This window comes from Pocillopora damicornis, chromosome 1 (genome assembly GCF_964200805.1).
Source record: "Pocillopora damicornis chromosome 1, jaPocDami1.2, whole genome shotgun sequence".
Lineage (NCBI taxonomy): Eukaryota > Metazoa > Cnidaria > Anthozoa > Scleractinia > Pocilloporidae > Pocillopora > Pocillopora damicornis.
In genome coordinates, this window is record NC_142670.1 from 13,232,173 (window position 1) to 13,244,600 (window position 12,428).

At 37.2% G+C, this 12,428-nt stretch overlaps 2 protein-coding genes across 2 annotated transcripts in view; one reads left to right on the plus strand and one right to left on the minus strand.

The window, feature by feature from the left end:
* The window catches only part of LOC149052105 (replication factor C subunit 1-like), a 255,440-nt gene that overhangs the window by 73,088 nt on the left and 169,924 nt on the right, over nucleotides 1–12,428 (minus strand). The window lies entirely within an intron of this gene.
* Nucleotides 1–12,428, plus strand: part of LOC149052108 (adhesion G protein-coupled receptor L4-like) — a 98,260-nt gene that overhangs the window by 45,575 nt on the left and 40,257 nt on the right. The window contains exon 8 of the mRNA XM_089180606.1: nucleotides 3,964–4,084. Coding sequence (XP_089036732.1) covers nucleotides 3,964–4,084 — 121 coding nt within the window. The remainder of the gene's footprint in view (nucleotides 1–3,963; nucleotides 4,085–12,428) is intronic.

Sequence of the window (12,428 nt, forward strand, 5' to 3'; positions counted from 1 at the left end):
ATACCCTGAACACCATTTGGGGCCTCCTGCTGGACTTTTTCCGCACCTTTGATATGAATTGTATATATGAAACTCGCTAGTCAATGACATGGAAATATTTTATGTAATTGTAGTAAGCGGTAGCTGTGTTTGAAGATTTCACCATAAAAATCAAGAACTTTACAAAAGACAAGGCCAGCGTGAAAGAAGTTAAAACACTGAAAAAATCCATCTTTGAGGTGGCAGAGGCCGTCGAAAAATTTGCTCTTGATTATAGCAAGCGACACCAGAGTAAAATGAAGACTTCAGAAAGGATCGTTTCCCCATTAACGGGTGAGGTTGCGGCACTCAAGCCCGTTTAGTTTCAAAGTCTGTTCCTTTGTTGTTTACTGACTCGCTGACTGACCGAATGAGTGGTCTAATTCCCTATAGCTAGATAATGTAAGAACTCAGTTATAAGCCAAACTTTTTAGAAACATTATTGCTGGATGTCATCGATTCATCTGTTCCTTTACTTTGTTCGACACTTTGATTTATCGCGATGGGGAAGGAAATTCAAGGTATTCTTGAACAATCAACAAGAGAGAATCGGAATCCTTGAAATTGTGAAACCCTTCGTCTCGCTCTGTGTATTGAAACTTTTCTTAAATAATAGAATGGTGAGTAACACTTTACTAAATTGCCACACCTCACAAATACTTTTCGATTACTTCATAGAGTAGACTAAGCTCAAAATTGGCCTATCGTCTGCGATGCATATAAATGCAAGATTTTTAACCGTACATGTAAAAACTATTCAACGAACTCTATAGTTCTCCAAAGAGACGGTTCGAGGAACGAATTGAGTTTTGAAAATTTTATTCCGTCCACTGCTACTCACTTTTTCATCAGTTTTATATTGAAAAACGTTTTATAAATGGTTGAAATCGTCGAATAGTCGTTGAAGGGCAAATAAGATACAAACAATACACGTCCATCCAATAAGATTATGAAATATTTGTGTACATCGCAAAACGCATATTTGTGTAGATGTGCTTTTGCAAATTTCATCGTAAGTGCTTTCATTTGTCTTTTTTTTTCCGACAGTTTTGGTCATTCAAAAAGCCTATCGCCAGAATGCAAGTTGCTTCCACTTTGAGGAACAACAATGGCCAGCGAGAATCGATATCGCTTCTTCAAATGTTGTGGAAAATGGTTCGTATGAACTATTGTGGTAACTTTACAACTTTTAGTATTACCTTGGTTTCTCCAATCGAAATTTCTGTATTGGAATAAAGCCTCATATAAATGCGTCTCCTTAATTTACATAGTCTATCTTCTTTAATCATTCGCCTTCCCTAAAATGTCACATACCTCAGAACCTGATAAAAATTTCAATGTTGGTTTTTTTTTGTTGATCCTTGGGGGTTTAAAGGATCAATGGTGATTGTGTGTGTGTACAAGGATCTGCATGACCTACTTCTGACAGATCAAGCCATCAGGAGTGAAACAGACAACCAAAGGTGCCGTTATTTTCATATTACTCCATGTCGTTTACCTCCAAAAAAACATAACACGGAAACACATAAGATCTAAGTTCAACTAAACTGAACTGATAAACTTTCCAAAAACCCTAACTAGGGTTGGAAGACTTCCTGCTTGTCTCTAACCATTCCACTTCATGAAATATTTGCTTGAATCTACAAAAAATATGTAATATTACTTCCTTGGTTCTGGTCCATTTTCAAATACAATTTCTTCATAGGTATATCAACTCCAGGATAATGGCCGTTACTATGGACCCCAAGCCAGAGACATTGCGAGAAAATGTCATCCTAAAGTTCAAAAACCTAAAGGTAACATGAAAATTAGTTGTTATAAGTTGTTTTGATTTATTCTGACAAGATAAAATCCATTTTCAAGTCTTGACTGTGAAGAAATTTTTCTTTTTTTTTAACACAGCTCACCGAGGAGGACGAAACAATTCTGAAAGTTATCACCTACGCAGGACTGAGCCTTTCCATCGTCGGGATACTTTTAACATTAATACTTTATTCTTTGCTCACGTAAGTAATGTACCTGAATACTAATGAGGTAGATTCTTAACTCTCCTTAACACGGCTGGAGAGAAGAGAGATCTCAATGCAACTCTCCACGCAAACAAGAACATGCATGTTGGATAATTCACCAATTCAAGCTACATTTCATGCCCCATCACGAACGTTTGACCAAATCATGTCTTCAGTATGTTGCTGTTATTGTCGTTTTTGCTTTTGTCTAATTCACTATTTTCTTTTTTTTTACTATTATTTCATCAGAGATCTTTGTCAACCTCTCTCGTAAATTCGACTGAGTGTTTCTGCGTCCCTTGGAGCTGGACAGATCATCTTCCTCGCCGGAAGGCCTCGCCAGTGGCCTCTCCTTCTGTCTATAGAATGAGTTTACTCTTTGCACCGTTAAGAAGTATACGAAAACTCTTTCTTTTCACAGGCTGCCTGTGTTACAGTAGCAGCTCTGATGCAGTATTTCTTGATGGCCGCTTTCTGTTGGATGCTGATCGAGGGAATTTATCTCTACTTCTTTGTTGTGAAAGTTTACAACATTAACACCAAGATGTACATGTATCATGTCATCTCATGGGGTGAGTTTTGTACTTTAACACATGCACTTGTAACTATCACCATGCTTTCGGATCGCCAAATCTAGTGTTGTCATGCAGTAAGGTGTTTCGATTTCGTTCCTTTCTATATGGGTAGGTCTTCCACTGATCATGGTGGCCATTTCACTCGGCATCGCTGCTGGAAAAGAAGGGTTACAAAGCTATACGAGTAATAAACAGTAAGAAAAAAATTTAACGGTTTCTTCTTGCTCTTCTCCTTTTAATTCGTTTCTATTAATTATTTTTTTGTTTGTTTTTGCATATAGTTTGAAATCGGTATCATTTTATTTGCTGAGGATTTGTGTGTTTTTCTTGTGTTTCATTTCTTCGAGTTTAGTTGCTGGCTTTCCTCGACTAACAACCTGATCTGGAAATTCGTCTCCTTTGTGGCTTTCATTGAAGTTGTGAGTTTATGATTAGTGTTGGTGATTGTGATTGGTATACCTGGACTACTTGCTGCTAAACATTTTTTTCTCTGCTCTTTAAAAAGCGAATTAAATATTAATGATATGACCCCACGCAATATTTACCATTTTCCTTTTCCTATTTACTCACAACAAACTTTGGACGTAGCTGCTGTTTATGAGAATGCTGGTCAATTTTAATTTAATGATGGCCGCTTTCAATAGCGAGTAAAATCTGTTGAGACAATGTCTTCACAGGCAAAAGATAGCTTCATAAACTCTCCATCTTTTACTACATCGTATGAGAAAAAAGATTCTTGCCCTTCCTTGTTGATATTCTCTCACTGTTTCACATTGATATACCAAGAAATTTTTTTCGTGCAAAAATAACTCTTAAAACCTTGAACAAGATGAAAGAAGCAGGAGGAGTAGGAGATATCAAATTTATGTCATTTAACATAAGGATTCACTTTGCATGGGTCATTCAGTTCAGACACTTTAGTTCGCGATTTCTTTAGCTCATTGTCTGATAATCGAAGCTCATAATCTAGGTCCCCCGGTTGAGAGTTCTATTCCCTGTAAATGACTCTTTATCCCAAGCTTGTTACCAAACTAGTAACGTCTCTGTAAAGGATCCTCTCCTGCTTTGTCTATTCGATAGCCATCTCTAAATAATCAATTTATTTTTATTGTATTCTTCAGCTCAATATCTTGATACTCGTACGAGTCATAAAGGAGATGACCAATTTGTTGCAGCCAACAAGGGAAGAAGACCATTCTCAGCAAATACGGTACGGTTCACATCATAAAAATATAACAAAATAGTGGAAGAGGTTGCTATGTCTTCCTGTGAGGCTCTATTTGCCCAACTTCTCCATTTCCCAATCAGTAAAGCCTTACGATATCTAAAACTGAAAAATCCTTGTCAAAATTAACTCCTAGAATTGGCATCAAAGCATGCGTGGTGATGATTCCCCTGCTGGGTGTCACGTGGCTATTCGGTCTCCTCTCGCCTGTACATAAAGGTTTCGTTTACATCTTCACCATACTTAACTCTGCTCAGGTCAGTGTTTGATGGTAACATTCAAAACCATTCAATCTCTATCATTATTTTATTTTCTAACCAAGTAAGACATCGTTACAATTGTCACATGATATTTTTTTGGAATTTTGAAAACAAAAAGCTATTAACTAGGCAAGATAAGACAGACTTCTTTTGAATTATGAGATATGCAATTTTCCTTCTTTCTTGGAAATCTTAATAGATATTTGACTAGTTTGTTTGCATATTGTAAAAAGTAATGATCCTAATATCATGTTTCTACTGCAGGGTTTCCTGATTTTTGCTCTGCAGTGCATGCGAAACACTCAGGTAAGAAAAAACATCAAACCGATTATTAACTCCATATCATCAGTCTTTAGTGTTTCGATAAATATCCGAGTACTAGTGTTAAGAACCATATTTCATGTTGTTCGTCTATCTGCAGATCAGAGAGCGATTCAAAAGAAAGACGAATGTTGTTTTTCCATCTTCTATAAAGAACAACTCCACAAGGAATAGCTCACAGGTCAATCCAAGTGGGGTCGGCGATGTATGGGCAGTTGAATTGCAGTCTTGTGCTGCATTTGAATCCAATTCGCACTTAACTCAAATAACTGGATCCAGCCAACCGGAAATGACAGTCAATTACTTAGTACAATCACTTATTTAACAGCAATAAGTCGGTTACGATCGATCTGACTTGCGATCTTCAGCTGAAAAGAGGTCTTTCTTATCATTATTGTTTAAGCACTCAACTAGCTGTGATTGTAAACTATCTTCTTTAGGATTATAAGTTTATTTTCTAGGCGATGGTATATTTGCAGGCAAGATTCATCGAAATAAACCTATAACTCTATAAATTTAAATTTCTTATGGCTCAGTACCTTGATGACTGTCCTTCGACTAAGACCACAGTCTGCAACAGACGAGGCGGGAATTTTTGCCAGGAAATCACGACTCTTCTTTCTTAAAAAACCACTCTGGCACGAGGCTTTAATTAAATGTATTTATCTTTTGATTCTTGCGCGCTAACGTTCTGCGCTTACTGCATGATTATTTCATATTCGACGTTTCACTTATTAAGTTTACAAACTTCTCACCCAACACTGTCATTACTTTTTACTACGGATAACAATAACTGAAGCCTAGTCATGCAGAAATGAAAAACCAAGGAACTCTCTGGAGCATTTTATTAGGTAACGTAGTTATGATGTAAATGCACTCATATAGTTGTGTTGTAAGCTTCCGGAATTTTTGCGAATGCTTTGTTCATATGGCCTGACAGTCGTGCAGCAGTAGTACTTGTTGTTGTCGGGAGTGACTAACTTTTCAGAAAGCTATTACGAGAGAGAGCTACTGTGGAAGATTGTTAATTTGGAGGCACTTTGGAGACAACTGTGAGATTGTGTCAGTGTTGAGCTAAGGATTAGTTTGGGGTGGGCTTCTATCAGTTTATTTAAGGATAATTATTCTATTTCCTTTAAGAGTCGCTTCTTGGTAAGAATATTACAAGTTGTTTAATAAATTAGTTGGGTTTGTTGATAAATGATGTTCTTTCTCTAGGTTAAATAATAATAATAGTCTCCGCACATGACGCTGACATTTAAAGTTGTTGCTTAATGAATAAGTAGATGAATACGTAAATTTTTTAATAAATAAACAACTAATTTAGAAAGAACAGAAAAACCCTTATGATTGGATCTTTTGTGGATCAGTTACATTTACCCATTTGTTATTCGCTATTCCTAAGATAAGGAGTATCGATTTGAATCGAAAATACATCGATTAATAGGGAATTCAACTGGGCCAATGTTAGCCGGAAATGGCACAAACCAAGAGATTATAAACTATCCGGTACACATCATTTAACAGCGATTAAAGAACTTTTACACAGAGTATACAATTTAAAGTGAGAGGCGGAGTCGAAGCGTTGAATAGGAATTTCAACAAGCCAGAGAAGGAGTCGATTTTTTACAACAGTCTAGGTTGTCATACCCATTTATAAATATACATGGATGACGAAGCGTACGATTTATGCAGAAGAAGTAAAAAAATAATAATAATTATCCTGGAATATGCAAGTATACAAGTATATTTCTATCTACACCGCTCAAGTGCAATAGGTCAAAGCGCTTCAAGCTTCGATCGACTAAATACATGGCAACTAGGACTAGGGAATATTCCAGGATAAATAATCAATTATTCCTTGAGCGCAGAGAGATTAGTAGTAGAGTATAATGTCTCGCCCACAGAGCACATCACCCTGACCCTTCTAAAATGTTTGAATTCAAACATTTGAACACAAAAGTGATGGTCTGCATGACGCTTTTGCAGGGGAGAGTTGTTTTGGAGGCTGAACATTAAACTATGGCCGTTAGCCTCCGTTGGTTTTCTGATCAAGTAACGATTAACTTTATGTAAACTCACATAGAACTCATGATCTGTGATAACCGAGAAGAAACCCTTTGACTCGGAGTTTGCCGTGGTATAAAAATAATAGTACACCTTAATTAACACAAGAGCAAGTTAGTCCATCACTATTGAAGGCATACGAAGTAATTAGACCCACCAAATGAAACGCGCAGCATGCCATAGGCGAGATGAATAAAAAGGAATCATTTCCATTTATGCATACGAAGAGATGGTATACTAGCTTTAGCTACCCGTTGATAAAACAGAAGTTTGTTTAAGACAACTCTCATATAGCAGAGCTCATAAAGAAACTACCATTCTTAACATCAATTACTTTTGAGCTGCTTCTTTACAAAACTTCAACTACAAAAAGTGTTTTATAATGCGGTGGATTTTTTCGATTGTATTAATAAAAACAATGCTTTACATCTGGTGAAAGCTGCTTTTTGTCCATTGGTCCGTCTATGACAGAAAGAACAAAAATGGAGACAAACGCCATCACCATGTGATCAGAGATCATGATTTGCATTAAACTCTAAATCGTACGAAGGGGTTTTACGAGGATGCCGCAAATCCGCAACTCTAAAGCGTGGTGAATCAACTATAAGCGTAATGATAACTCTCAACGGCAAACCTTTGATTATCTTGATTACGATTAAGTGGATGATAAATGGCAATGAATCCGTCAAAACTTCCAAAACCCTTTTAACATGCTTTGTGCTGGGTAAGTACGACGCTAGTTATTCCTGTTTTTTTCTCAGGTAGCTATGACACCGTCGAAATTAACTTTCCATTTTTTAAATATTAATTTCGATTTTTACTCCTACGGAACTCTAATAACGAAACATACCGAACTCTACACATGTCGTTCCTAACCTATTGGTCCATCATTAAAGCAAAACTTGGAGATCTTTGTATCATCGACATTATCATTATTCTAGGTTTCTCAATATTTTTCACTTTCCATACAATTCCAAATAATGAGAAAAAAATTAATAACCCGGAATGACACATTCGTATAAGTGCAAAGACAGCTATTGAAAGCAACCTATATTAGTACCGTGTGCTCGATGAATTGCGAGATGAGTACGACTGAGTCCAGCAAAGTGTGAATTTTTTTTTAAAAGTTGTGCGCTATGTTAGAACTACCTCTGAAACAGGTGTTTATTAATTTCGGAGTGTTTTTTAATTTCCGAAGTGCGAATTTTACGATTATTTGGCTTAAAAGTCCTTTAAGTAAGACTATTAATCACAAATGGCATTTCTTGCGATTAATAGTCTGAAAGCGTCTTCTACCACGATTAATAATCGTGGTAAGTACGAATATTAATCGCGTACAAACTCATTAATAGTCGTGTTTGACTGCCTTTTAAACTTAATAGTCGTACATCGCACGGTTAATAATTGCATCTGACAGCAAATGTCCTTATTTATCGCGAGGAAACGTACTCTTCTCCAAAGATAGTTCAAGCTCAACTTTTCTCTGAACGGCCGCCATTACCTCCAAAAATTCAGAATTCAGTATTTCTTCGCACATGGCATTTTAGGCAATATGTGTCCCACATTTGAAGTTTCTCGGGTTCAAGTTCTCCGTGAACTTCATTTCTGTTCAAAAAGTGTGTTTACCAACTACGTTTTCTTTGTTTTTCACTCTTCCACGAAGTACAGCGCGGGCTGACTGTGTTGTAAGAAACGCAATTAGCATTTCTTCTAAATGATAATGTACACAAATACGTTAATTTTCGATAGGTTCGAATAAATTGAAGTTTAATCGAGAAAAAAATACAAACAAACAGCCAAGTAAGTCAAAGTACGTCAAATTCTTCCCAATAACAGCTTCTTGTGAAGCTGGACCTAAGTTCACGAGCAAGCGACAGATGAAAACGGCGGCGGTGAAGGGTGCCAAAGGTGGAATATGATAAAATTCTTTCATGGTTGGATAACTTGCATCCCCTTGCACTAGTAGTCTTGGATATGCAGAATTGGAAATTGTCAGGCTTAACCCTTTTATAGAAAAAAAAGAAGCAATGTGTCACAGATATCCTTTCCCCGTTTTGCTTTGGAGATACTTAATCCAAACAAAAAAACGCGTTGCAGTTAGTTGAGCGAAACAGACAGAGAAATATTTGAGTCGCGGCTAAATTTCTCCACGCTGCCGGACTCTTTCCAAAACTAGTGTGTTTCCGAAGTGGGTTTTTCGAGGGCAATAGGAGTGCAAAAACCTTTTTCGATTTTTTTTGTGAAAACGTATTTTAGAGTTTGCAATGTCACGCCGACTCGGTAAGATGTTTATTTGGTGATGGCGTTATTTATTTAACAGCAAAATGTAATCGTTTTTACCCGAAACCGATAGCAGGCAACAACAAAAACGGCTTCTCTTCATTTCTTTCAAAAAATAGCTGCTACACTCTTTCATTCAAAAAATTTCAAACCTGATAAAAACATCTGACGACAGTGCGTGACTGTCGACTCATTTCATCGATGCTTTGTTTTGATACGAATTATTTAGATCTAAGCACATAATGGGTTTTCATGATTTCCGAAACTTCCTTCGTTCGATTAGTATATTCCTGAGAGGTAAACTAAAGAAATGTACAAGAACAAATATGGGTTCTCATTGAAAGTGTTTCTGATCCGCGGTCAAAATTCACTATGCAGGATTCGAAGCCTACGTCACGCACCACTCCGATAAAAAAAAAATCTTGTTGGGAATATAAATAAGAAGTTTTCTCTCTCTTTCAGCCTTAACATTTTTCACAGAGATTTTGAGAGTAATTTTTTATTTATTTGCCATGGCCTAAAAAAGAAAACTCTTCGACTTCCTCTTTCCTACCGCGAAAATCCGATTTTCGCGGGAAAAAAGCTTTTCAGCTGGCAATTCTTTGCGAAGACAAGCTTTATTTTAATGGTCGATTTCTTATTATCATCTGTAACTTTGCACACCGCTTGAAGTGATGTGATTATTATTCTACAGTTCATTTTAGAAACCATCATCCGTCGTGGCTCTTTCATTTAATAATTTTTTGTAGCTCTCTCAGTTTCAGAGGAGTTTGAGTCCGGCTGCAATTACTGGAAAACAGACTAAGTGCAATTATCCCTACTAGTTATATCATATAGTTTCGTACCTTTGTTTTACAGTGGTCTCTCATGGAGCGGTTATGAGCACTACAGGTAGATTTCACCAGCAATCTCGCGCAACGCTTCTTCTTCCGATTTTTGTCAAACAAACCCACTTTCAGTTAATAGCCTCAGTAATAACCAGTAACCTGCCAACTGATGAATCGCCAATATCCCATTTCTATGTTTAAATTAATTGTCCTTCGTGCACACTTTTACGCCCCTACAATCCTACGTCCTCTGCAATCGTTAGTGTGGATGGGAGACCTTGCAGATCGAACACATCGCCAGAACAGAGAGCGTCCATGGTGACCAGTAGCAATGCTTGCTGTCAAAGCTTGACCAATCACAGAAAAGTAAGCAAAACTTTTCAAAGACCAACAAAAATAGTTCTTAAGACATGTAGGGGAAAGTTGGAATTAAATTGTTTAACAGTTCAACCCTTTAAAGACAAAGCTGATTATATTACAGTAACCCAATTAAAATATTCGGCATCGTCTATGGTCAGAATACTGATCGACACTTACTTCCATACACCAATCCACTACATGTCACGTGGAGTGACTTACGGGTAATAAGCGTGAAGAAAGAGTATCGTCCATCGCCCCTCATACTTTAGACACGATTAAGGTAGGAAGCAAAATGCACTCTGTGATTGGTCAAGGTTTGACAGCAAGTTTTTCAATTGATCACCATAGAAGCTCTTTTTTTTGGCAATGTGTTCGATCTCTAAGGTGTCTTTACCACATTCATGGTTATGGAGACAGTAGGGACGTAAAATTGTGGTCGAAGATAATTGAAATGGTGATGGGGATACATGAGTTGACGGATTGCTGATTTTTATTGAGGCGATCGACGGAAAACGGAAGGGGCGTTGCAGATTTAATACGCGAGATAGCTGGTGAAATCTACACGTGGTTGTTCATAAGTACTGCTCCAGAGACTAGTGAAAAACAAAGGTACGAAGTTATACCAAAAAACGACTATATTTTGCCGTTAAATAAATATCGCCATCACAAAACAAACATCTCACCGAATCGGCGTGACATTGCAAACTCTAAAATACGTTTTCACAAAAAAAATCGTGAATGTTTTTTCCATTCCGTCAGATTATTATCCCTATTGCCCCTGAAGAATCCATTTCGGAAACGCACTAGTTTTGGAAAGAGTCTGGCAGCGTGGAGAAATTTGGCGGCGACTCAAATATTTCTCTCTCCTTCGCCAACATAAATGCAATGCATTTTTTTCTAGGATTACGTATCTTCAAAACAAAGCGGGGAAAGGATATCAATTAAACATTGCCTTTTTCTTCCTTTCAAAGGATTAAGCCTGACAATTTCCAATTCTGCATATCCAAGACTACTAGTGCAAGGGAATGCAAGTTATCCAAGCATGAAAAAATTTTACCATATTCCACCTTTGGCACTCTTCACCGCTGCCGTTTTCATCTGTCGCTTGCTCGTAAACTTACGTCCAGCTTCACAAGAAGCTGTAATTGGGAAGAATTTGACGTACTTCGACTTACTTGGCTGTTTGTTTGTCTTTTTGTCTCGGTTAAACTTCAATTTATTCGAACCTGTCGAAAATTAACGTATTTGTGTACATTATCATCGAGAAGAAATGCTAATTACGTCTCTCACAACACCGTAAGCCCGCGCTGTACTTCGTGGAAGAGTGAAAAACAAAGAAAACGTTGTTGGTAAACGCATTTTTTGAACAGAAATGAAGTTCACTGAGAACTTGAACCCGAGAAAACTTCAAATATGTGACATTTATCGCCTAAAAAGCCATGTGCGAAGAAATACTGAATTCTGAATTTTTGATCGTTATGGCGGCCGTTCAAAAAAAGGTTGAGCTTGAACTTTCTTTGGAGAAGAGTACGTTTCCTCGCGATAAATAAGGACATTTGCTGTCAGATGCGATTATTAACCGTGCAATGTACGACTATTAAGTCTAAAAGCCAGTCAAACACGACTATTTATGAGTTTGTACGCGATTAATAGTCGTACTTACCTCGATTGCTATTCGTGATAGAAGACGCTTTCAGACTATTAATCGATAGAAATGCCATTTGCGATTAATAGTCTTACTTTAAGGACTTTTGAGCTAAATAATCGTAAAATTTGCACTCCGGAAATAAAAAACACTCCGGAAATTAATAAACCCCTAATATCTTGACTTTCCATTTGCGAAACATTTATATCGATTTCGGGACGTCCTGTGAAAGTCAGCCAAACTAATCCGTGAAAAAAATTGTCAGGTGGTGGTTATTTGGCACTCTTAATTAAAACAAAACAAACCAGACTCTAAAGATGTCCGCATTAAACTCTTAGTTTATAACTGAAGAAGGATCTCTTATAAATTGGATTCCTGAAGCAATTTAAACTATATGAGCAAAGTAATTAGAAAGCAAATAGCACAAGCAAGACATTCACGCGGTGGTCATGTTGTTTGCGTCATGGTGGTCCACAAAACAGCTTTGGCAGCCATATTAAGGATGCAGGGATAGCTTAATTGCTGTCGTTTTATGTCATTATGACAAGATATCAAAATGGATAGACGTCTCCTCTTTTTATGCTTCAGATGGTTGTTGTACATTCGACGTGCTTAGACAAACGATCGAACCTAATCAACAGGGTCCACTTAAATTGGAACTAGATTAGACTGATTTCAAGTTTGATATTCGACCGGGGGGTTGGAAAAAAATGGTTGAATTGGTGTAATTTTTTCCTTCATCGTCGTACGTTAAAACATCATAACTCTTCTTGAATTTTGATGATTGATTTTCAGAATAAGCTGAGGGGTTAATATGAAGTGCACTCACAGAAACATAATT